The sequence below is a fragment of the Nesoenas mayeri genome, assembly GCF_963082525.1.
Source record: "Nesoenas mayeri genome assembly, chromosome: 8".
Classification (NCBI taxonomy): domain Eukaryota; kingdom Metazoa; phylum Chordata; class Aves; order Columbiformes; family Columbidae; genus Nesoenas; species Nesoenas mayeri.
This window is the reverse complement of record NC_137554.1, coordinates 33,426,939-33,453,319: the sequence shown is the minus strand read 5'-3', so window position 1 is coordinate 33,453,319 and position 26,381 is coordinate 33,426,939. Positions and strand designations below refer to the sequence as shown.

Genomic DNA, 26,381 nt, shown 5'->3' with positions numbered 1-26,381 from the left:
CAGCCCTGGCCCTGAGCAGTGTATCCTGGGGTTTATATCTTAACATTGGGTGCCTTGACACCCAAGCAGTGTGTTTTGGACTTCCAGAAGGAAAAAGGGAGCCTGTCCCATCACCGTGGTCCTTCAGGCCAGGGAAGGAGCCCAGCCACCCAGGTGGGAGAACAGCATGTTGGGGTGGCTGTGTGTGGGCAAGGGGGCTGCAAAGTTTTTGGTCTTGATTCAAGCCACCGAAAGCCAGAAGTAAAATACCATCCATTGTTGGTTTATACACCCGTAGTAGCCAAACAAACATCCCTGGAGCCTGTCCTTATCACTTTATTACACCTGCTAGAGTGAATAGATTAAAGAGAATGGGGGGGGGGGAGGGAAAGCAGAAGAATCCAGCAGAAAAACTGGGTTTTGGGATTGTTAATTATTCTCTGGGGTCTCTAATCTTTAACTGGCAAACAGCATCACTAACTGTCTTAAAGCCCCTCCTGGAACATCCTGATAATAAGCCATCTGCATGAAGGCACCCCGTTATCTGCCCTCCTCCAGCCGCCTGTGACATGGCTGGAATGGGAGATAATGGATGTGTGGTGTGTAATAACGACATGTCATTCATGATTATCGGCCTGATACCCAACCTTTTAGCTCCATTGTTTGTGCTTCAAAAAAGGAGGAGAAGAGAAAAAAAAATGAAAAGGAGGAGGGAAAGAAGAAAAAGGGGAATTTTTGGTGCTACAGGCTGTCCCGGGGTCCCCAAAGTGCCTCCCTGCCAAAGGGGCTGGAGCTCACAGCATCTCCCAGAGGCTTTGCCGGTACCCTGGAAGGACTTGCCAGTGGATTGGTGGCTGCTGTAGTCATGGTGATGGAGGGAGAGAGCCGAGACAGCACAGAAATGTCACCGCTTGGCAGGAGGACGTTTGGGGCAAATGCTCGGGCGATTAGATCTGTGTCACCGGGTGCTGCCCAGCTCCTCGCGCTGTTTTTGCTGCTCTCAAAGCCGTTTAGCGGTGGCTTGGCAGAGGAGGTTATCTTGAACACGCTGCTGTCCAGAAACTGCCAGCATCTGAAGGTGAGGGGGGTGTTTGGGTTGCCCGCTTTGACCTGCATGAGATGAAAAGCAGAAGAGTTTTCTCCTGGTTGCCTCTGTGTTACGGCTCCGCAATGCAGAGATCCCCCCAGATCCCCCCCCAAAGCTTTGGTCTTTCAAACTGCAAACCTGGGTTAAGCATGGTTCTTTAGGACTTTAAAGTGTTTGGCTCAGGTTACTCTGATTATTGTCAGAACTACCTAGAATAATTATATATATATATATATATAAAATATTTTTTTGTTTTCATTAAAATGTCAGTAGTTTCTTCTCCCTTTCCTAAGCACATTTTAGGGTGATGACCTCAGAACACAGGGCTGGGAGGCCAAGCAGGGCATGGTATGGACAGAGGGATGGACAGCTGCTGTGGGTCCTCATCACATCTAACTTTCCATGCTCTAGCCTTTCCCTGTACCCAAATCAGAAGATGCTGTAGGGACATCTTCAAATGTCACCTCTTTTCCTTTGCAACCCACCACCAAGGAGTATGGGCTGGGTCTTTGTGGCCAAGTGCTCCACAAGTTTGTTGCTTGGACCACAAGCCAGAAGGTGCAAGGTGGTCAAGCAGGCTTGTTCCCAGACATGGGAAATATCTGGTGAATAGGGCCAGTAAATAAAATTGCATCAAACTGCCGTCCTCCAACAGCCTTGCTGTGCTGGAGATGGGGAGGAGGAGAGCTGAAGTCTGGCCTTTGAGACCAGCCTGCGTCCACCAGCAGTGCAAGGGTGGTGGCATCGGCACCTCCACACCCTGCAGCCGGTCTCCTCCTGGGGGTGAGAAGGGGAGGGTCAGGAGAAGGGGATCTCAGTCTCCAGCTGCTTTGCAAAATACTCTCTGCACCTTGCTGGTTATTCACAGCATGCCTGTCCCATTAGTCCCCTAGACAGTCAAAATGAAGGTTTAGATCCAGTCCTAGAGGAGTTTTGTTTCTCAAACTCAGGATGCAGCACAGAGGGTGAGCAGGGGGCTGCAGTTTATGCAGATGCTCAGATTTGGCTGTCCTGGTGTGGCCACAAGCAGAGCTGAGCTCCCAAGACAGATGGGCACAGCTGCAGCATGTAGGAGGTTGTAGCATGGATGATGTTGGTCTCTTCTCCCAAGTAGCAAGTGATGAGGGGAAAGGGCCTCAGGTTGCACCGGGGGAGGTTTAGATTGGGTATTAGAGAAAATTTCTTCACAGAAAGGGTTGTTGAGCATTGGAACAGGCTGCCAAAGGGAAGTTGTGGAGTCACCATCCCTGGATGTGTTTAAAAGACATGTAGGTGAGGTTCTCTAGGGACATGATTTAGTGCCGGGGTGAGGTTAATGGTTGAACTCAATGATCTTGAGGGTTTCTTCCAACCAAAATGGTTCTATGACTATGTTAGTGCCTGCAGGGATGCTGGTGATGCTATTGCCATAGGGCAAGAGCTGGACAGTCTTGTATCTCACTGTGGCGTGGCACGGCATGTGTGCAGCCCTCCGTGCCTCAGTTTCCCCTGATGCCTGCCAGCTGCCTGGCCACTCACAGTGACAAGCTTTCCCTGTGCTGTGGGTGACACCACCATCCTGCTCAGGACTGTGATGGAGCAGTGCCAGCTCTGCTGCCCTGCACAGCTGAGCGTGGGGATGGCGATGCCCCCAAGGATGGGGCCCATCAGCTGCCCTGCTGGGCCTGCCCATGCTCCCTGCCAAGCCCAAGATGTTTTGCAGGGACCAGGGAGGACTTCAGGTTTTTCTGAGTCTCCCACTGCCACCTAGCGATCCATTTCCCACCCTAGACATGCAGGTCACCCAGCATCTCCCCCTTGGCTTGTGAGCCCACCTATGGCCGGTGCTGGGGTCTGCACTGGGTCCCTGCACCCCCAAAAGGAGCCCGTCCCCAGGGCCAGTGCCCACCTATGCAGGGCAGTCAGCTGATCGGAGCCAGCCCAGCGAGAGCCGGAGCCGGCGGGGTGCAGCCGACCACGAGGTTCAGCCGAGATTAGGAAGCTCAGAGGGAAACGTGCAGGGACAGCGTGATTCCCGGCGGGTCCCCATCCCCAAAGCCCAGGCAGCCATTGCGAGAGAGCGGCTGACGTGGCGGGGGGCGTTCCCACCGTGACGGCGACCACACCCCCTCCCATTGCCTTGAAAAGTCCTTTGGGAGGGCAGCGACCACCAGGCGCAGGGAGGAGCAACCAGCTTGAGTAGCGGGTGAGTCCCACCCACACTGTGCTGCAGCAGCGGATGTGGTAGCTTGTGCAACAGGGTGCAGAGAGCACTTGACGCTTGCTAGCCCCTCTAACTTATTGCCAGCATCCCAGACTACTGACGACCATGGTCGCGTCCAGGAGGAGAGCTTGTCTCAAACAGACGGTGGCAACGCAGACTGAGGTTCTGTCCCGAACGGTGGCTGTTCAGGTCTCTGGCTGCAGGGAGTGCCAGAGCCTGCTGCTGCCGGGGGAGGGAGGCCAGCACTCCACCTGTGTGAGGTGTGAGCAGGTGCAAGATCTGCTCCACATGGTTGTGAAGCTTAAGGAGGAAATTGAGACGCTGAGGACCATCAGGGAGTGCGAAAGGGAGATTGACTGGTGGAGTAACACCCTGACGTGCCAGTCGGAAAAGTCCCAGGGAGGTACCCCCCAAAAAGAGATGGACCTCCTGTCCTCTCGGACAGAGGCGGAAGTACTGAGATGGCCCCACCCTTGTTGCTGTCGGGCAGAGGTAGGGGACCTAAAAGACGACGAGGGTTGGAGGCATATTCCGATTCGGCGTCACAGGCAGCCCCCCTCCCTGCCTGCTTTGCCTCCCCAGGTGCCTCTCCGTAATAGGTTTGAGGCCCTGGATCTTGAAGAAGAGGTAGGTGAGGAGGCAGTGCCAAGCCTGCCTACAAGATCACATAGGAAGAGGCGGTTGACTCCACAACTTAAGACTGCCTCTGTTAAGAAAGAGAGAAGGGTGATAGTAATAGGAAATTCCCTTCTGAAAGGAACAGAGGGCCCAATATGCAGAGTTGACCCTCATCTTAGGGAAGTTTGTAGTCTACCTGGAGCCCGAATCAAGGATATTGCTAGAGAGCTCCCAAGACTGGTGCACCCGACAGACTACTACCCGCTGCTGTTCTTTCAGACAGATGGGGAGGAAGCTGCTTCCCGTAGTCTGAGGGCAATGAAGAATGATTTCAAGGTCTTGGGAAGGATGGTGAAAGACTCAGGGGCTCAAGTGATCTTTTCTTCACTCCTTCCATCTTCAAGTGATGATGTGGGATGGAATAGGAAAATTCATTCTCTAAATGGTTGGCTCCAAGAGTGATGCTACAGGCGGGGCTTTGGATTTTTTGATAATGGTTGGTTCTATAAGACACCAGTCCGGACAATGTCACGCGGGAAAGGTTTATCTCAGAGGGGCAAAAGAATGCTGGGGCAGGAATTAGCTGGGCTCATTTGGAGAGCTTTAAACTAGGCTCGAAGGGGGATGGGGTTGTAGCTGGGCTTGTCCCAGTGGGGCAGCATTCTAAAACTGATGAGGACCAGGTGGCCTCCTATGCTCCTAGGGAGAAATGGGAGTGCTCTGCTCGCTCCCTGAAATACCTGTACACCAATGCGCGCAGCATGGGGAATAAGCAGGAGGAGTTAGAATCCTATGTTCGGCTGGGAGATTATGACCTGGTGGCAATTACAGAAACATGGTGGGACAGTTCACATGACTGGAATGTGGTCATGGATGGCTATGCCCTTTTCAGAAAAGACAGGCCAGCCAGGCGTGGTGGTGGAGTTGCTCTCTATGTGAGAGAGCAACTACAATGTACTAAATTCTGCCCAGGAGTGGATGATGAGCGAGTTGAGAGTGTATGGGTCAGGATCAAGGGGCAGGCTGGCAGGGGTGACACTGTTGTGGGTGTCTGTTACAGGCCACCAGATCAGGCTGAGGAAGTTGATGAGGCCTTCTATGGGCAGCTGAGAGTGGCCTCACAGTCACAGGCCCTGGTTGTTGTGGGTGATTTTAACTTCCCTGATGTTTGCTGGAAGGACCGTTCAGCCAGCCAGCCACAGTCCAGGAGGTTCCTCCAGTGCATTGATGAGAACTTCCTCATGCAGATGGTGGAGGAGCCGACCAGGAGAGGTGCACTGCTGGATCTCATCCTCACTAACAAGGAGGGTCTGGTCGAAGCAGTAAAGGTTGAGGGCTGCCTGGGTTGCAGTGACCATGAGATGGTGGAGTTCAGCATCTTGTGTGGCAGGAACAGAATAGCAAGTAGAATTGCAAACCTGGACTTTAGCAGGGCTAACTTGGGCCTTTTCAAGCAATTGCTGGGGGAAATCCCATGGGCAAGACTGCTTGAAGGAAAAGGGGCCCAAGAGAGCTGGATTGCATTCAGAGATTGCTTCTTCCACGCTCAGGATCAGAGCATCCCCACACGTAGGAAGTCAAGGAAGGGAGCCAGGAGGCCTGCGTGGTTGAATAGGAATCTATTGAATATGCTCAAGCAGAAGAGGAGAGTTTACAGGTCATGGAAGCAGGGGCTGGCCACTTGGGAAGAATATAAGGCTGCTGTTAGAGGATGTAGGAAGGCAGCTAGGATAGCCAAGGCCTCCTTAGAATTACAGCTGGCGAGAGGGGTCAAGGACAGCAAAAAGAACTTTTTCAAATACATAGCGGATAAAACTAATACCAGAGGCAATGTAGGCCCACTGAGGAATGGGGTGGGTGCCCCGGTGGCGGAAGATACAGAGAAGGCAGAATTACTGAATGCCTTCTTTGTCTCTGTCTACTCTGCCGGAGGCTGTCCTGGGGAGCCCTGTACCCCTGAGACCCCAGATGAAGCCAGGTCAATGGAGGAGTTTGCTTTAGTTGATGAGGACTGGGTTAAGGAGCAATTAAATAGACTGGACATCCATAAATCCATGGGTCCAGATGGGATGCATCTGCGAGTGCTGAGGGAGCTGGCTGAGGTCATTGCTGGACCGCTCTCCATCGTCTTTGCCAAGTCTTGGGAAACGGGAGAGGTGCCCGAGGATTGGAGGAAAGCAAATGTCACTCCAATCTTCAAAAAGGGCAAGAAGGAGGACCCGGGTAACTATAGACCGGTCAGCCTCACCTCTGTCCCTGGGAAAGTAATGGAACAACTTATCCTTGGTGCTATCTCAAGGCATATCAAGGATAAGAAGGTTATTAGGGGCAGTCAGCATGGCTTTACCAAGGGTAGGTCATGCTTGACCAACCTCATAGCCTTTTATGAGAATGTTACAAGGTGGATGGATGATGGCAGAGCCGTGGATGTGGTCTACCTTGACTTCAGTAAAGCCTTTGACACAGTCTCCCACAACATCCTAGTTGCTAAGTTGCGGAGGTGTGGTCTAGACAATAGAGTAGTGAGGTGGGTTACAAACTGGCTTAAGGAGAGAAGCCAGAGAGTGGTAGTCAATGGTGCGGAGTCTAGTTGGAGACCAGTATCTAGTGGAGTACCTCAGGGGTCAGTACTGGGGCCAGTATTATTCAATATATTCATTAACGACTTAGACGAGGGAATAGAGTGTACTATCAGCAAGTTTGCTGATGACACTAAGCTGGGAGGAGTGGCTGACACGCCAGAAGGCTGTGCTGCCATCCAGCGAGACCTAGACAGGCTGAAGAGTTGGGCGGGGAATAACCTAATGAAATTTAACAAGGAAAAGTGTAGAGTCCTGCATCTGGGCAGGAACAATCCCAGGTTCCAGTATCGATTGGGAAATTACATATTAGAGAGCAGTGTAGGGGAAAGGGACCTGGGGATCCTGGTGGACAACAGGATGACCATGAGCCAGCACTGTGCCCTTGTGGCCAGGAAGGCCAATGGCATCCTGGGATGTATTAGAAGGGGGGTGGTTAGTAGATCGAGAGAGGTCCTCCTTCCCCTCTACTCTGCCCTGGTGAGACCCCGTCTGGAATATTGTGTCCAGTTCTGGGCCCCTCAGTTCAAGAAGGACAGGGAACTGCTGGAGAGGGTCCAGCGTAGGGCAACAAAGATGCTGAAGGGAGTGGAGCATCTCCCGTGTGAGGAAAGGCTGAGGGAGCTGGGTCTCTTTAGTTTGGAGAAGAGGAGACTGAGGGGTGACCTTATTAATGTTTATAAATATATAAAGGGTGAGTGCCATGAGGATGGAGCCAGGCTCTTCTCGGTGGCAAACAATGATAGGACAAGGGGCAATGGGATCAAGCTGGAACACAAGAGGTTCCACTTAAATTTGAGAAAAAACTTCTTCTCAGTAAGGGTGACAGAGCACTGGAACAGGCTGCCCAGGGGGGTTGTGGAGTCTCCTTCTTTGGAGACATTCAGGACCCACCTGGACATGTTCCTGTGCAACCTCACCTAGGCGTTCCTGCTCCAGCAGGGGGATTGGACTGGATGATCTTTTGAGGTCCCTTCCAATCCCAAACATACTGTGATACTGTGATATGCCCTTCGGACAGCTGACTCATAGTGAGTAGTCAGCCCTCGGCTTCTGCAGAAAAGCGCTTGAGACAGGCTTGTGCTCCCTCTTGAGGCTTTTTGATTTGCAAGATGATTTTGTTCGTGCTGCCACCATTTGAGTGGGAGTGTGTGATTTCTGTCTTGTTTTGTTTGACTACATATTGTTTCGGTTGTTTTCTTACCGTGGAAAGTCCCGAGGCAGAGGGAAGGGTTTAGTGACACATGGCACAGGAGGGGTGGAAACAGATTCCTCAGGCTCAATGGGGAGTAAAGCCACTGAAACAGCTCTTGTGACTTGAGAAAACACTCGCAGGGCTGCACCCTGGGGCACAGCCTTGCCTCTGGGCTGCCAGGACTCATCCTGTATCCCCTGGCACCCCAAATGTGAAGGAAGCCAAAGCCACGCTCAAAGAGCATCTCAGGCTAGAAATTAGGAAGAGATTTTTTACAATGAGGGTGGTAAAACACTGACACAGGTTGCCCAGAGAGGTGGTAGATGCCCCATCCCTGGAAACATTCAAGGCCAGGCTGGATGGGGCTCTGAGCAACCTGATCTAGTTGAAGATGTCCCTGCTCATTGCAGGAGAGTTGGACTAGATGGCCTTTGAAGGCCCCTTCTAATCCACACTATCCTATGTTTTTATGATTCCATGAGACTTGATGCTCATTTCAGACAGGAGGACAAGCCTGATGACATGTCATTCTGAGGGTGATGAGTGCTTTCCATGCATAAGCCGGTGTCACATCTCTGCCTTGGCTCCTGAGCACCCTGAGCTTGAATAAGTTCAGCACCGGAGCAGAAAAACCCCTGGTCTTTGTCACCATAAGGGTGGGCACACCACCAGCCCCAGCACGGATTAGGGGGAATAATGGGGTGGAGTATGGGCATGCATCGTGGCTGCAGGGAGGAGAAGGGCAGAGAAGCCAAAGGGAAGGGAGAAACTCATGAGCTGAGTTGCCCATGACTATGGATGGGAGGGAGGAGAAGGGGAGCTCCATGGAGCCGAGGACATCAGACAGTGGGATTGCTGCTGTGGGTTCCTCATGTGAAGATCTGCAGCACACTCACAAATTAAGCACTGTCATATAGCTGGGTGCCTTACAAGCTCCATGTACAGGTCAAATTGGGGGTTGAGCCTTTGGACAGCACCAGTGAAGTTGGTTTTGGGTCTCCTGTGGCACCAACCCAGTTACCAGACTGTCTGGTCTGGATCTGTCCAGCACCTTTTAGCGACAAAATAACTCAGAAATCCACCCCGAGTGGAGCAGCCAGGCTGGTGAAGTTGCTGTCACAGCATCAGATGAAACTTTTATTGACAACACAGAAATTGTCACTAGTGACAAAGTCCCTTGAAAATGGGTTTGACCATGGGTTACTGAGCAGGGTGGATTTTTAACATCTGGCTCTCTCATAGTTATTTAATAACCAGTAGCAACTGTTGAGCATGGAGCCAAGCGGGTATGGGTTGTCTTGAAGGTCAAGCGAGTTGTCAAGTGTTGAGCTGATAAGGAGGGGACATAGGGGACAGAGTGACTAAACTCACATTTAAGTAGATTTGGAACAAGGGTCTTAGCTTGCGTGACAGTAAAACTGGGTGCCTAATCCAGCCTCTGCATTTGCCGTTTCACTGGTGGATGGGAGAGAAACACCTTTCTCATGTATTTCAGAGATTCCATGGCAAGAGGAGCCGTGAACACTTGGTCTGATACTCTTCAGGCCAACCTGGGGGTGATAACGCAGGGGTTTCTGCAGGGGAAGAAACCATGGAAGTTCAAAAGAGAAAGTATAACAGCCACAAAGCTACAAGTGGAGAAAAGTGAAGGGGACAGGAGTGGTCTGGTCATCATAAGGGATTGGGACAAGGCCAAAAACAGTCTGCTTGGCACCAGGAGAACCTACAGCCCTGTTGTTCCCGGGCATCCCGATAGAAGTGAGGAGCCTCCAAAGAGAAAATATCAGCATGCAGAAGCAGCTACAGGAGTCTCCTGACAGCCAGCAAGATCTGGGGAGGTTGCCAGGCTGAACAGATTCTTGGCTTAACCTTCTGGACATCTGAGGTTGGCAAAGCTACAGCAGGGTGTTAAAGGACACTTAGAAGGTCATCAAATATTTGCAAAGTGCCTTGGCACGGCTGGCTCAACGCTGTGGATGTCCACATGATGGCAGAACGTGCCACCACGCGTCAGGCCATAAACGTAAAAACCCCAAAATGTTACACTGAAAGATTCCCACCCTGTACCCCCACCACAGACACATGAGGCTGTGGAAGTTGCTTTCAGGGTCTTGGGTGTCTCTTTGCTTAATTTAGACACCGAAACAGAAGAAGGGAAGGATCTTCCTCTCTGACTTCACTCATGCTGTTGACATTCATTGCAGGACTCGTTTACTGAGCAGGTGGAATTTGGGTGGCAAATTGGTACTTTGCTCCACAGCGTGACCTTGCAGCAGCTGCTTCCCTGAGTGTGACTGTGTTTGTTCGGATGGGAAGAAGAGTCCAGGCCCATCTGTCCCTGTGTGTTCCTGCAGTGTTTGGTGTTGACAGAGGAAATGTAGCTATAATGCCAAAAAAAACCCAACCAAAACATTTCAAGCTTCCAAACACATTGATATATGAGGAAATCACGTCAAGAGCCCAGCAAGTGTTGCAGACTAATGTGAGCTGCCTGGATCCCATCTGACCACACACATCTCGAGGATAAATTTGTATCTGGAAGCATTTAATACAACTGTCTTACAAACATGTTGTAATACTTATTTAATTTACAGGCTGCTTCCAGTGTAACATCCCAGCAGGATTCAGATGGAAATTGCTGGTACCATCTGATAATGGGTTTGCCCGGAGAGCGGCGTGGGTCCTGTGCAGGGACCGCGTCCCCAAGGGAGTGAGCAAGCTGCTCTCCCCGCTGCTTCTGCTGCTCCTGTTGCATTTGGCAGCATGGGATAAAGTGCCAGCACCAGACCGCGATGGACGAGTGCCCTTTGTGTAGCCAGGATGTGGCTGTACACTTATCACAACAATCCCGGTGGGAGAGGGAATAACTGCGTGAGTAGATGGTGTCTTTGCTGTTGTTGCTGTAGCAATGAGAAACATCCAAGACCTTTTAAACCAAAACAAAGACTTATCCTGTTGCACCTTGCACAGCCTATCTGATGAATTCTTGTTAAATTAGTTGTCTAAAGGGCTGAACCAGGCAGTCCAAGGTCAGCTCATAATCTTTGCAATTACCCTTTCTGCAGAAGGTAGGAAGGGATTAAAGAATGAGGTAACCTCTCTGAATCTAGTCCTTGGCTGTAGTGCTCAGTTACACATCCTGTGTGACAAGGTCTTTTTATTATTACTATGTCTCTAATACTTTGGAGGGGAAAGGTAACTGGGGGAAGACGCGCTATCAGAAATTACAAATAAAGATCTGGCTCACTCTGGCACTGGGACACAGTTGTCCCAGAAACCCTTTTGCAGCCTCAGCCCAGCTCTCCAGTTCAGAAGCAGAGGAGCTGTGGAAGATGTGGGATGAAGGATATGAGATATGGGAAGCGGAATGCAAAATGATGCAGGATATGGGATGCAAGAAGCTGGCTGGCCTGGTGTGCAGTGCTGGCCCACATGGCTTGGGGACATTGGGAGCTGGCTGCCTTGCATGGCATTATTTGGTTGAGTCTGGTCTTGGAGGGTATTAGCATCCAGGAGAGCTATATGCACAGACCTGATGTTGGGTTAGGGTATGTGACTGCAGGGGAAATGGGGATCCGTTCCCTTCTCATGCCGAGAAGCCATGAGCACAGCACAGAGAGGAGGATGGGAATGCTGAAGAGCACCTTTCCTTTTCCTCTTCAGATACAAAGAGGCAGATTTTTAGTGAATCCTAAAAGTCATGGAAGAGATGACTGAGCAGGGGGAAGGCAGGAGCAGCCTGGCTTTTCTGTCCCAGGAACACTCACACGTTGGATGATCCAGTTGGGAAAAGAGCAGCGCAGCCCTTCCTGCAGCCCCCATTCAGTCCACCCATGAACCCCAGACCAGAGGTACCTGCTGTAGCCTTACACCACTTTCATTGCCTTCCTTGGGCTTCTGGATCATGCATCAAAAATGGTGACCTGCTCTTAAAACCTCTGAAATGCAGATTCCCCAGGCAACTTATGTCAGGGCTTAAGGAACTTTAAGGAGTGCTTTATACAATGTAATGTATATCTGCCTAAATGCAATTAGCAGCTATCATTAGGACTGTTATGCCACTTTCCCACAGTTTGATCCCCTTTCCCCGGGTACACCATGATTGCAGCCTTGTGCTCTTGCTCATCAGATGTTCTTGCTTCAATCTTTCGCATTTGTGTGTGAAGGTTCATCTGCTCCTTTTTAGATTGTAGCTTTTTCAAATCTTATCTTAAAAGAAAATTGAATCCAATCTAGAGATGCATGTCATTTGCTTCTAGTGACTTCAGCTATTTTGATTAAAAATGTTCTCATTTTACATTTCAAAATACGTAGGCAAGGTATGTTTTGGAGTAAATGCAGTTGTCTTTATACTTATATCTCCAAACAGGGTTGAAGGACACTGTCTCATTTCATCTAGTGAAAGGAGATGCAAATGAAAAATTTTTGAGAAATATTTGTATTTATGTATCCAAGTATGATGTTTGCTTTGATTACAACAGCAGGATATTATTGATTCACATTACCTTTGTGAGCTTCTATATCTACAAAATACCTTCTGGGAGAGATTGCTGCCTATCAGTTGGTTTCGTGCAATGGCTGTGCCTGCTCTTGTGCTTTGTGCCTGAGCTTACAGACTCACATCCTATTCACTTCAGCATTTTTTCAATTTATCGAGATAATTTCGATTCCTAATACCGCCCTCCAAAGCGCTTGCAGCATCTCAAAGTTTTATAACATTTTATATTTTAATTAGAATATATTTCTTTATCCATTGCAGGCGTATCTCTTATTTTGACTCGAGAGCTGCACCTCATGTCTGAATTGGGGACAGGCAGCTGGAATGTGGGGACATTCGCCTGGGCCCCCGTGCATCCCCTCCATGGTGGGTTTCATACCCTCCTGATGATGCTCCTGCTTCGGTGAGAGGAGCTGGCTCACGCAGAAATATATTAGATTAACTCAGAAGCAAAACCACATTGAACTGTGATTCGGTTTGCCCAGCACAGATGGAAAGTTACATTGCTGAAGGGCTGGAAATTGAGATGGAAAAGTACATTTAGTGAGAAATCTTATATTGATCTTACTTTCTAGAGTCTCAATCCTTATATAGATGAGAGCAAAGACCGCGTATTGATTGAGCTGCCGTTAGACAAGCTTTGCCTTTGTGCATGAGCTGAAGTATTTTGAGAATAGATTTATTTCTCATTTTAAGTTCAACATTCCTGTGCAGTCTGCTCCAGGTGAACCTGCTTTAGCAGGCGGGTTGGACTAGATGATCTCCAGAGGTCCCTTCCAACCCCAACCATTCTGTGATTCTGTGTTTTGTTCTCCTGGTGGAATTTGTCAAAAAGGAAGGGAGAAGCATCATCTTCAGATTACAATGTGGGGTTCAACATGTTACTGATATTTTCTTCTTCAGAAAAAGTTTTTATTTCGGGGAGACTTCACCTCTGAGAAGTCCTGGTTTTCAAAGGAACTTGAAGTTTAAAATCAGAAAGGTGAAGCTGGCTGAAGGATGTGTCTTCTCAAGGCTGTCTGGCTAAGCGAGCAGCCCATGTCAGGCAGGTTTTATTGCTGGTGACAGGGACGTAAGCAGGGAGGACACAGGAGAGGGTTGTGTGGGCTTGGTGGTAGCTGAGGGTATGGCTAAGAGTGTGTTTAGAGGAGATGCAGGTGATGTGGCGGAGGACACACATGGACAACACCATGTGCACAACACACATGCCTGTTTTTTGCAGCTTCTCGCTTACAGCTGTTCCAAGGACACCTCCAGTGTGACATTTGCAGCAGGTTGGTAATATACTCAGAGAGAGAAACGACACAAGTTATTTTTGTATTATCTCTATTATTTATGATGGGCTCCCTTTGTGTATTTAAACTTAAAACTGGACAAAACCTCATGTTTGATACCACCTTCCATTAACAGGGCTCGTGGTGTTGGTAGTATAGCACTGTGCATCCCACAAAAACTTCCTTCTGTTCCCCGCCCCCAGCTCTGTACCTGCCTTATCTCTCCAGACAAAAGCTGGATGAAGCCAGCTGCTGCCACGATGCCAGAACCACCACTGATGATGGTGTGATGCTAATTGCAACAGCAGCTTTTGAGATTTCCCAGTTTGACACTTTCAACCCCAATAATGAGATTTGCAGAGGCAAAGGACAGCTTGCTGGTGCCCTCGAGTGTGCCTCAAGTGAACAACTCATAATTTTATCTGCTTAGGAAACAAAAAATAAACCTTTCTAACTACCATAACTCTTCCTTTGCAGCTTTAAATGGAAATTCCGTGTTGGACCCCAGTTAAGGGGCTGCCCATGGGAGGAGATGCTGTGTTGCCTGGGGACAGGGGGACACCACAGCAGGGACCCAGCTGGACACCCCTGGGATCACCTCTTGCTGCTCATGGGTTTTCTCTCCATCTCCCACTTCTAAAAGGATTTTACACCCTATTTGTGATGGAGCTGGCAAGCATCAGCAACAAACACGGACACAGCTGGTGTTACAGGAATAATTATTGGTTTATTAACAGAAAAATTACAGACTATTTTGCAGTTTGGGCAGAAGTTCAGAGCCCAAACTGGAATCAGTGCTTTCAACAAGAGACACATTGAGTGTGAGAAGAGAGACAGAGGTCTGCCGCGGGCTGTGCCTGCTGCGGGAGAGAAGGGCTGACCAGTAGGCACTGAGGTGCAGATGACTGAGCCGGGCTGGCAACAGTCACAGATCTGGCCAGGACACGAGTGCCAATGCAGGATTTGGTAAGGAGGAAGCTGGTGGGACCTCCAGATGTTCCCAGGCCAAGTCAGCTCTTACAGCAGGGCAAGAGGACACCAGCAAAGAGGCACGGCCATGCTCGTGGAGCAGATGGCAATGGGTCTGTGCAATGCCATCCAGGCTACCTGCGCCCAGGCTGAAAAGGGCTTTCTGCTGGTGGAAGAAGCACAGAAATCAGGAATCCTCATCCCCAAATCCTGCCTTGCATCTTTCACCCCAGAGAAACATTGTCCCGTCCCTTGCTCAGTCCCTCCCTCCGGTGAAGGCAGGATATTCTCCAGCTTCAGCGGATTTTCTTCAGATAGAGGTGAATCCCATTCTTGGAGCGAAGGATGATCTGAGGTACTTTGCTGGGAGGCTTGGTGGGGTCAGGTGAGAGCTCGAAGCGGAGCAGGGTCAGGGCCAGCGCCACCTTCATCTCGTTCATGGCAAACTGCTGCCCGATGCAGTTCCTGGAGTAAAAGAGGAGCTCAGCCACCCCTTTTCAGTGCTGGGCACAGCAAACCCCTGCAGCTGGCTCCCAGCCCTCTCACACCAGCACACAGTCCTTCCCCTCTGCGGCTCTGGGGGCCGCAGGCAGCATTTTTGGTGGCCAGAGCAGGGGTATGGGCTGAGCAGGAGAAATCTGGAGGAGCACCAGGGGAGAAGAGCTCCTGGATGTGTGTTTGATGAGCACAGAGAACAAAGGGAGATGGGGAAGCCAAAGGAGAGGCCAGCAGAGCCATGGTGGTGGGTGTCCAAGGATGAGAGTCTGCAATGTGGCTGAGGGCAGGGAGAAGGACTGAGAGCAGGGGAGAACAGGGAATCAAAGGACGGAGGGTGGGATGGGGTCTCTGCATCAAGAAGAGGAGGGCAGGTGAGCTCGGGATGCTGCAGGCTCTCCACATGATGCCAGCAGGATGCTCAGCAGCTTTGGGACCCGGTTCCCCATTCCTAAGCGGGGCCCAGTGATGTTTCCTTCCCATTTTGCCTGCTGGTACCAGAACCGTTCTGTGGCACAGACATTTCTTATGTGCTCATAAACTATTTAATGTTGCAGGGCCATGAGTTCAGGTGGAGGTCTGTGAGAGCCTCCCTGACAGCGGTTTTAACAGCAGCACACACTTCTTGGGCTGAGCAGTTTCCAGAGATACACATTTTTTCTCCCTACTACTCCTTCAGCGTTCAATACACTTTACCTCATTCCAGCAGAAAAAGGCATAAAGGCGTGAGAGTGTCTGCCAGAGACGTTCTCCGGGGAAAACCGCCACGGGTCAAACACCTGGAAATGAAGAATACGCAGCAAGAAAACACGATTACTTAAGGAGTAAAGGTACTGACCAATGTTTCCAGAAATGCAACACCCCATAATTTCTGAACAATGCCATTGGAGAGAGGATTCAATTTGAGATGGACTGCAATTCCTACACCAGACTCCCTTGCTTTCCCCTAAGCCTGGCAATGGTGCTGCCAAGAAAAACCAGACGTAGACATGGTGAAAGCCAAGGAGCCAGGACTCGATTCTCCACATGTAGGCTGAGCAAAATCATCTTTGTGTTTGGTAAGATAAGAAGGTCTTTGGAGCACTTTGTCTCACTGTTTGGGCAGCACTGAGCCCTAAGGCTGCTGTTTGACCACCTGGTGCCACAGTTGGCTGAGACTAATGCAAGGAAGTCACTTCTTAGAGTGATTCCTGTGGGCAAAGATGCTCGGGAGCAAGGGGAGGGCGCTGCTCTCCTGCTAACATTGGAAAAGGCACAGCATAAAGGGAAAAAATTATTAGAAGGGCAAAAGAAAACTCACCAAAGGGTCTTTCCATACTGAGGGGTTTCTGTGAATGAGATAAATGCTTATCGTGGCGATAGCGCCTGTAAAACAATTAGGGAGGAGATAAGGGCTCAGTCACAAAGAAACTAAAGAGAAGGTTGCGGCATGCTCACACAAAGGTCTGGCTAAGTCATTATGGTCTTACCTGTCAGCTGGAAACCTATAAGGATTTTGTCACTGGCTTTAGAGAAAACTAAACATTTTCCATTTGTCGTAAGCAGACAAAGGGTGGAAATGAGGAAGCCACCAGCACTGTAGGCACATCATCCCCACCCTGACACTGCCCACTTGTGTGCCAAATCAGAGAAGAAAAGGAACAATGCAGGGCAATTCCCACACTGCAAGTCAGGATGGGACTGGTCCCTGTCCCTCTGTTCCTCTGTGCCTGCAGTTTGCCAAAGCAGGTAAATCATGGGCTCATGCTTGGCCAGGAGGAGAAGGGGCTTTTGGCACATGCAAAGCTGCCCCATAGCTGCAGTGGCGGGAAGAATCATAGAATAGTTTAGGTTGGAAGGGATCTTCAAAGGTCCTCTAGTCCAGCCCCCTGCAATGTGCAGGGACATCTTCAACAGGATCAGGTTGCTCAGAGTGCTGTCCAGCCTGGCCTGGAATGTTTCCAGGGATGGGGCATCTACCACCTCTGTGGGCAACCTGTTCTATATCACAGAGGTGCCACCATTCAGCCCGGATCTCAGTCTATCAGCAGGATGCCAACATCTGCAGGGTCCCCTCTGAATATCTGTGCCAGTGAGGAGCAGGTCACAGAGGCAGAGCTGTCACCTGTGCCCTGTGGCCAGCAGCAAGGACAGGGGAATGGGATTTACAGACCTTCTGGCAAGGTGCGTCCATCAGGGAAGGTGACGGGTTTGCTGAGCTGCCTGCTCACACCGGGCACCGGTGGGTACAGGCGAAGGCTCTCCTTGATGCACATGGTGCTGTAGGTCATCTTGCCCAGGTCCTCCCTGTCAGGACAGACAGAATGAGCCCCATGGCCATCAGGGCAGAACTCTGGCAACAGATGGGGCATATGGAGGGACCCACAACATCTACACATGGGCTGCTGCAAGCTGGAGACCCCAAGTCACCTCTGAACCATGTTAACAACCTCTGAACAAGATCAAGTGCAAAGTGACAGCAAAAGGTGAAAAGCAGCTACTACAACATGTGGCAAGAAGACAGGAAAGGGCAGTGTCAGTGGTCTAGGACTTGGCACAGCACCCAGCATGTTCTTTTGGTCTGGGATGTTTTTTTTCTCATGTCTGCTCTAGTAATACAAGCCCTGAAGGGCAGGGACGCAGATTTAGCTGGAGGACACAGTATCTGCTCCATCCCATGGAGTCCCTGTGCATGCAGCAACCTTACAAATCAGCCCTGTAGCACCCCAGCTTTTGAGTCTTGAGGACATTGCTCACTTAGAAATACCAGCAACAGGAAAACAGTTACCAGCTGAGGAAATGTGCAGCCTTACCACTGAAGTGTCTCCCGGTCCCCCAGGATCTCCTGGATCTCCTCCCGGCACCGTGCCTGGTGCTCGGGGTGTAACGCCATGCAGTACAAGAGCCAGGAGATGCCACTGGCTGTCGTGTCGTGGCCCTCAAACATGAACGTGTCCACCTCAGCGCGCAGGTCCTCATCAGACAGTCCAGCTCCGTTCTCATCCTGACAACCCAGAGACACTTTCAGTAGCCCATATACATAAACATATAATATATTTATTATAGTGGCCCAGATATATATATAAGATATAATATCCCAAGAGAGGACATTATATTCCTTCAGCCATTGAATAGGGTGGGGTGATGCCCCTGGGATATGTACAAACAAAATCAGTCTCTCTTTAGATTGAATTCAGAGCTTCTTTTCCTTTGCTTATAAATCCCTTTGTCCTTCCCAGCAAGGCTATGAAATCCCTCTGCATGTTGTATTCCCCAACAGAGGGGACCAATGTCACTCACTCTGGCACACAGCAGAATGTCCAGGAAATCCAAATATCTCTTCTTCTGGATCTTTTCAAATTCCCGTTCATCTTTGAGTGATTCCTTTCGCTCCTGGATCACCTTGTCTAGGGAACAAAGAATTAAAGGTTCAGCAGGGGCAAGAGATGCTGAGCTGCAAATTGTCCTGCCAACACAAAGCTCACCCAAGGGGGAGACCACTGCCCAGTTCATGATGCATTGGACATGAGCTTCTGCATCCCAGGCAGTTTGGCTTTTTCAGCACCAAATGCTGCACACGTTGCCATCCTTTCTGCAAACTTCTTTGTCCACCATAGACTTCTCAGCCTATTTCACCCACCCCTTCTGCCTTAAAACCATGCTGAGCCTGCAAAGGGAAATCATTCCTTGCATCGGCGTTGCCTGCAGCACCCATCCCTTGTCTCACCAGTCTTTGGTCATTTAACAGGAGCATTCCCCGAAGAGGATTCCTCCATTAGTCCAGTTTAATCACCCAGCAGCTGTGAGGATCCCTTGCTTCGTGCACAGCACAAACCACTGCTGCGAGCTGATGCTCTGCTTGGATCCCAGCTCCGAGCCTGCAGCAGCAGCACCGCAGCTGCCACCCCTCTGCTCAGCCATCACCCACCCTGCTCTAAAGCTCTGGGAGAGGATGAAGGTAAGGAATACCTGTGTGGTCGTGAGCGAGCTGGCAGACCTTCCTGAACTGATAGCCGTGGGGGCTGAGCCAGTAAATGAAGTCGTTGTGGTAGGGGAAGATGCGGAGGCGCTGGTGCACCAGGCGGCACAGGCTGTAGACAGCCTGGATGTAGGTGTTTTTACTGGGGAGAAAGGAATGGTGGAAGTTTGTAAATTTGAGAGCAACACAACAAACAATTCACCCGCTTCTCTTCGGAGCTAAAAACTTTGTGCCGTGTTTGGGGCAGCCAGCACTGACCTGTTGGTCTGACAGTTGCTGTGACAACTGAAGGCACATTTCATGATGCTATCGAGAGTCATCAAGCTGACGTGCTCAAATAGCTCCACTGGTTTCCCATCTGTGACCAGCTGTTCCCATTTATCCTGAGGTGCAAAGGAGACAGAAATGAGAAGGGGCAGTTCTGCAAGATCTGTGTTCACCCTCTGGTTAATGATTGCTCAGCTAGGGATACATCCCAGAGAAATGGGGAAAGAAGAGGATCTCTCAGTTGTCATCAAAATCCCGGAGAAGGGAAGCCAAAAGCGGGATGATTAATATAAGATTTGCCCCAGGCAGCTGCTACTCTCAAATCCTGGCAGCAGTGAGCCTGGTACACCCTGCCCTGGGGCAAAGGCACCCTGTAGAAGCCAAGGACATTACCAAAGTCCTTCCTAGGGTGCAGGGCGTTTCCTGCACAAGAGGAGCGTATGTTGGCATTGGGCTTCATCGAGTTTGTGTTTTCTGTCTCTCTGTGTCAAGCACATATGACTTTGCCGTGGGTGTCTAAGATGCAATCTTCCATCTCGTGATCTCTCTCCCGTGTTTTACCAGCACATCATGTAGGAGTTCTTGCTCAATTCTTCCCACATGGGATCCCAAGAGAAACTATAAATAATATCTTTCTTGCCTGGCAGACATGAAATAATGTTGAATCCTCTGTCCCTTCATGGCTGGAAGGAACCAGTGGAACCAAAAGGAGCACGGTCACATCTGAGCTCCCACAGCATGAAACCAGGCTGGGGAATAGGGTTTATATGGCCAGACTTATGTCCTTAGCACATACAACGATTGCCACCTGGTGGCATGGCCTCCCACAAGAGGCACTTTGCACTGTCTGCAAGCAATTATGAACTGCCAGGACCTTGTGTGCATTGCAGAAGCTTTTGGGGCTCTCCAGCCCCACTCCTGGCTGCTCCCTGGGGCAGTGGGAGGGAGAACAGCCGGGGCCCATGTGGAGCTGCTGGGAAGGTCAGACAGAGAGATGCAAAGGAGAAGGAACAGATCTGGCACCCGAACTCCTGCCAGTCCACATGCACAAAGCCTGGTGCCCCTCACCCGTAATTCACACCGATTTGCATTGTGCCCAGCACCAGTGGATGGAAGAACTGTGCAGTTTCACTATGCATTAGGCAAGGCAGGGATTGCAATCCAGTCAGGGGGATGTTAACAGCAAATTATACCCTTTAACTTTAGGTCGCAGTATAACTCTGCTCCCACCTTTACATTTTCAGGATTTATTATGAATCCTTCTTCAATTCTTAATTTACAAAACACCTTGTAAGTAAGAAACTGCAGTTGGGATTGAGATTATGCACACTTTGGGGATGGCAGTAACATTCATCCGCACATTTTAGCCACGCATCCCAAAGCAGTGCCAGAGAGACAGGCCCTGCAGGGAGGCTCAACCTGCTCCTTCCTTCCAGCCCCAGGCAGGGATTTGTGGTGGTTCAGAAAGCCTGACCACCAGGACACAGCCTGTCCTTACAATTACCAGCTTGTGAATAAGGGCACTGCAAGAAAACCCTGCTAATCAGTCAGGGAAAGGAAAACAGGGCAGAGAGAGGAGCATCAGATACGAGTCCTACCAGCATCACGTTAGTAGACTCTGCCATCAGGGCCACGTACGGTTTCAAGACATCATAATGAAACCCCGGAGTCAGGAGTTTTCGATGTTGGTGCCATTTTGGCCCATGTAAGACCAGCAACCCGTTCCCTGGGGAAAGAGACAAGGCACGTTTTGCTGGGCACACGCAGGCTGCTTCCACCTGCCTGTGGACACAGACTCCGCCAGCAAGGAGCATGGTTAAATGATTAAATCTGCTGTCTGAGCTGCTACGAGAGAGCATTTCCAAATGTTGCCATCAGCTCCAGGGTTTCCAGGGCTGAGCAGAGCCCTGCTCATCGAAACCACACGGCACTGTCTCTGAAAAGAAACACCAGCACTGTTGGAGCTGGGAAGTTCAGATCAGCAGATGCATTTCTTCACCAGTTCTTCACTGAGCTCCTCCCATCACCACCCTTTGCTATCTATAGATGTGCAAGTAGTTCTCATTTCTATGTATGGCTATGTCTGAGCTTTCTTTCCTCAAATAATAAAACATAGCATTATTTAGTAGCTTTTTCAATAAGCATAATAATTTCAGGAAGCTTTTAGCTACACCTGCATCAAGGAACAAGCGTAATGCCATTTATTTATAGCATATTCTTGACTAACTTCAGAATCACCCCTGGGAGGCAAAGCCCTGGTAATACATACCAATCCATGGGACAAGGTATTTATAGCCGAGGTTATCCTTGGGGTCTGTAAAACAAATCATCAAGAAAGAGAATATGAAATGGGAAATGTTTCGGTAGCATCAACCCACAGGTTTGCACCTGAAAGCTCCCTTTGGGCTCTCACTTTTGGTTGGGTGTGAAACAGAACTGGTGGCATCCCTGCAGAACTCATCAGTATTTCACAACAAAACAACACTGTTTGGCCCAGCTATGAGAAACTTGTATAAAAACAGATGCCCAGACTGGAATAAAAAAGCATATTGATAGTTTAAAGTCTGTGCTGTGCGATAAATTATTAACCTTCCCAGACAGCACTGTTTAGCACCTTTCTCTCTGGATTCACTAAAGATACAACTCTGCAGTAGGAGCCAGGGGTCTGAGCTGAGAACAAAGCTTCCAGGTGTTTTCTCCTTGTTGGGGTCAGGTACTGAGAAGACACTTTTCAAGCAGCGCTCAAGGAAGTTTCATTTGCCAGCAAATGATTTGGAGGGGCCCCTGTCACCCCTGGAGCACTGGGGGCACCATATCTCTCCATGCCTTTTAGGATTTCTGCAAGACAACCTCTCTGCCTCGCTGTGATTTTTTAGGCTGGCATGGGAAATCTGCAGGCTGTGACTGTTACGCCACAGCTGAAGGCAACATCTCACCTCCTCTGGCCAAAATAACCTTGGCAAATTCGGGATGGCTGACAACCAGGAATGCCGAGAAACTCCCGAACCAGATAGGGTGAGTGTGTAGGTACTTCTGTGCCCAGACCTCCACCTTGTCCAGCATCTCTTCCTCCTTGAAAAACTAGTTGTGGAGAGGTAAAAAGAGAAAGAATACTTAGATCTGGAGTAAAAATAATCTCCTGAACCACCATCTTAAAAAGCTCAAGGTCTTTTTGCATCACAAAACAAGGTAACAGCAAGCAAGGTGTTGTCCCTCTGGGTTTGCAGAGCATGAGAAGTGGAGATGTTTGTTACTTTTAAAACTCATATAAAATCATTCTTCCCTATGAATTGACCCTAACCACGGACACCGTCCTCGGGGACAGTGGTGGTGCCTATCACTGCGTGTACGTTATCTGCTCTTTTTCTGTGGCCACCCCAAAGAAGACTCAGGTTTACCCCCAACAGCATCTGCATTTCGTGACGTGCAGATACGTTCTTCACGTGGACGTGGCTGAGCAATCAGCACCCTGCAGTCGTGAGAAAATACAGCAGCTCTTTACAGCAGCCAACGGCATCACTGCTGTGTCTGCCCCAGCGCAACGATCCCTCCTGATCGAGACACCCAGGCCATGGCTTCCCCCAGACATTTAGGCAGCGAAGGTCTGTGTCCAGGTAAAATTCAACAGAATTAGTCCAAAGTCACCGAGGAGGAGATAACAAAGTCACCGTATGCAGAGGAGATAACATCAGATTAAGATTTTGTTGATTTCCTGGTATTGAATTTAATAGGTGATAGTGAGTTGGTGGTCCCAGAAAGGTTCGTCCCTGGTCCTTGGAAGCTGCACACTGAGGAGTAACATGAGCACCAGAATTCATATCAGCGATGCTGACAGGCTCGTTCTTCAACAATGATCATCAATTTATTGCTTTCATGGCCAGCATTGTTGTACATTAAACAGGCAGCAGCCAAAAAACAAGTGGAAAGATCAGTGGAAAGACCCAAAGTCACGAGCAGAGAAAAAAATATCATGGAGATAAAAGCGTGTAAGAATTCCCTTTTCTTGGAACAGAAACTACTCAGCCACAATACGCAGGAGGAAGGATTTTGGTGAGTTGGGGCTGACATAGATGCTGTTGCTTTGACTTGAAGCTTGAAGTTCAATTACATCTGCATACCAGGATAGAAATCAACCACAAAGACACCCTACTGACCAAATCAAGTGAATATTTACTCCGTAGCTTTGGTGCTGAGTTAGCTCAGCTCAGCTTTTAGTTTGGCTTGTGTTTCTCAGCCTGGGAAACGGCTTGTACTCAAATAATCACCCACGTCAGGCTTATCTCAGAGACGACGCTCAGGAGCCGTGGGGACTGCAGGGGATTGCACAGGCTGTGTGGGGATATGGGCACACTCTGTGCACCAAGGCTGAACTCCCTTACTGCGAGCCAGGGGTTCCCTGCAGCACATCCCATGCGTCTCCTGCATTTAGCAAAATGACAAACTGCATCCAGTTATCATTTGTGCTACAAAGTTCTAATTCAATTTCTCTTGCTCAAGTTCAAGGCTTTGGACTTATTAAAGAGAACCAGCAATTTCTCTGGTTGCAGGGATCACGTTTGGGGTTAAAAGGACACAGCCCTCCCCAGTGCCCCCCGCTTTGGCAATGCCAGCAGAAGCAGGGCACAGCGCCTTCAGGTGAGTGACACTTGAACACATGAAAGCCCCTTTGATCCGTCTGCTTGTGCTTCCTCCCATCACAAAATCACAGAAAGCGTAAATGGGAGTAACTGGGAGATGCTGAGTAAGCCTCGCTGGCTGAAGTCCTAATGCTGGAAGCCTTGTTTTTGGCGTTAGCCTTGGTTTGTGCTACCAAGGACCGTCCCTGCACTGCCAGGGGTGAGATGGGTTTATTTGAGAGGAGAGGTTACCCCCAGGGTGAGTAACCTGCACCTGCTGTGTCATGCCCTCCAGGGTGTAAAGTCCTGCAGGCTGCAAATGAACATGAAGGGAAAGCTACTGCTTCTTAACCAGGACTCCAGCTGCCAGCCTGTGGATGAAAGACCATTGTTTCTACTTCTTCCTCCCTTAGGGGCTTGCAAAGAAAAGTATAACCCCTGCTCGGGTCTAAGGAAGGAAGGTAAAAGCCTGATCTCACAGGGAAATGCAAGTTTTGAAACAGATCCAACATTAAAAGCGTCTGGGAAGAGGCGCTTAGAGGCGCTTTTAATGACTACATGCCACTAGCAAATGAAAGAGAAAACACAGGAGCTGAAATCCGAGCACGAAGCTGCGCTGTGCTCCGCCAGAACCAGGCAGGGTCCCCTCACCAGCCGCCCACCCAGGGCAGCTGCAGGCAAAGGGCTGTCGAGGGACCGAGAGCCCCCCCGCACCCACGGGCCACATCCTGCTCCCCTCTGCTGCCCACCAACCCTGGCCTTGGGAAGTCAGTTTGGCCAGCTTGGGACTGGTTTTAACTAAATTATCTTGCTGTGGTGAGACTGAACAGCCCTACATGGTCTCTCCTGACATCTTAGTGTGATTTCTACTGAGTGATTTGGATAAGCAGAGAGTAATAAATAAGAATGCTTTAAAACAGAGACTCACCCAGAGCGTGACAAATATATTAGGGATACTAAACTGGTCTTACTCAAAACTGGTGATTAATTACCTTAATCCATGGAAGAGGAAATGTCAGTGCTCTCCCTGAATACAGCTCTCAAATCCTCCTCCGAAGTGCGTGCACACTTTGCATTCAGCATGTGCCCAGAGCTTTATAGAATCATAGAACCATTTTGGTTGAAAGAGACTCTCAAGATCATTGAGTCCAACCATTAACCTGCTCTGGTACCAAACCATGTCCCTAAGAACCAGTTTCCTCACTGGCTCAATGAACTCTTGGGCTCTGGAGAATTTAGCAGCATTGAATCAGCAAAAGATTGAACTTGCAAAACAAGAATTCTGAGAAAAATACTGTCCAAGGTTAAAGTCGAGCTGTGAACAATATAACTATGATGGGAGCGAGTGATTGGCACAAACAGTTTAAAACCCATTCCAGGACAGTCACAAGTGACAAACATACTTTATTTAATTGCAGTTTTAAAGTCTAACTGGCAGCGCAACAAAGCCCTGAACTGGCCCATCTTCCTGCTTACGTTGCCAAAAGACTGACTGTCCTGTCCAGTGCGGCAAAATTGGGGCCACCACAGCACAGAGACAAGCCCTAGGAGGTCCCCTCCAGATTTTCCAGCTACTTTTCAGGGTGCCAGTTATTTAATGTGCCACAGATTCTGCTAGCGCAGAGCATCAGCAGAGCCCGGAATAGGTCAGGGTGATTTTAAGCAGCCTTTAGCATGTATGGAAAAGCCTTTTGCATCAGGCAGCTCCACTATTCCTCAGGTAGCTGCCGATGAATTGTGGAAATCTACTTGCCGAGCCATGCTGATCTGTGCGTGCAAGCATGTAACTTGGGGAATAGTCATCCATGCCATGAGCACCCAGGACAAAGCACGCTTATGTACACAGACTGAGTTAGTCATGGGTTTGATGCAACCTGGAAAAGATGTGTGGCCCCTGTGCCAGATGCTATACCTCGGAGGTGTTTTATGGCTGAAACACAACTCAAAATGATCAATGCCCTCACTGGCTCACCCAGATGCGAAGCTGATGAAAGCTGGCAAGGCAGAGAAGGTGCCTCTGTATATGGGGATGGCTGGGAACGGTGTGCGAATGCACAGTGTTGCAGGGACGGCTGCAGGGGCTGTGCTCTGACTGTCACAGGGGCAGTGAGGTGACAGCAGAGCCTGTCCCAGGACAGAGCTTGCACGGCTCTGCTGTCTCCAGCACTGACACCCCGGGACGACCTTGCCCATGCCACATGCCTGTGTTATTGCTTTCTTTACTTGCAAGTCAGCTACCACTGTGCATTTTGCAGCAACCTGCGTGTGCTGCTCTCTAGGCATCACAGGCAAAGCAAGCAGTTTGTAGGGCTAAGGGATGCTCGCCCTCCCCTTCACCCTGAGGCTGGAAGCAGCGGTTCCCCTGGACCATGGCTATGAGTCCCACCAGCATCATCCCCCCTGCCGCCTGGGGAAACTGCTCCCCCCGCTCCCTCCTTCCCCCCCGGCTCCCTCCCGCCCTACCTCATGGACGTGGCCGAAGAGCCAGTGGGTCGGGTGTCCGGGGAAATCGGCCAGCGCCCGGAGCAGCTCCCGCCGCCGGTGGTACAGCTGGATGGCCTTCAGCAGCACGCAGGTCAGGCAGAAAACGGCAGCCAAATGCAGCACCCGGGAGACATCCACGCCCAGCCAGGAGAGCTTCAT

At 49.9% G+C, this 26,381-nt stretch overlaps 1 protein-coding gene and 2 long non-coding RNA genes across 3 annotated transcripts; 2 read left to right on the top strand and 1 right to left on the bottom strand.

The window, feature by feature from the left end:
• Window positions 1-629: 629 nt before the first annotated feature.
• LOC308043280 lies at window positions 630-14,029 on the top strand. Its single transcript, XR_013922454.1, has 3 exons — window positions 630-1,057; window positions 13,382-13,433; window positions 13,911-14,029. It is a non-coding gene; the product is annotated as an uncharacterized lncRNA (long non-coding RNA).
• Window positions 14,030-14,698: 669 nt separating this feature from the next.
• Window positions 14,699-26,381, bottom strand: CYP4B1 (cytochrome P450 family 4 subfamily B member 1; the record flags this gene model as incomplete). Its single annotated transcript, XM_080349241.1, has 12 exons — window positions 14,699-14,867; window positions 15,594-15,676; window positions 16,198-16,262; window positions 17,050-17,183; window positions 17,690-17,880; window positions 18,177-18,283; window positions 18,846-18,997; window positions 19,114-19,238; window positions 20,721-20,848; window positions 21,392-21,436; window positions 22,059-22,203; window positions 26,202-26,381. 12 exons carry the CDS (start codon window positions 26,379-26,381, stop codon window positions 14,699-14,701), a joined length of 1,524 nt encoding a protein of 507 aa, XP_080205367.1.
• Window positions 22,205-24,510, top strand: LOC308043279. Its single transcript, XR_013922453.1, has 3 exons — window positions 22,205-23,172; window positions 23,670-23,757; window positions 24,152-24,510. It is a non-coding gene; the product is annotated as an uncharacterized lncRNA (long non-coding RNA).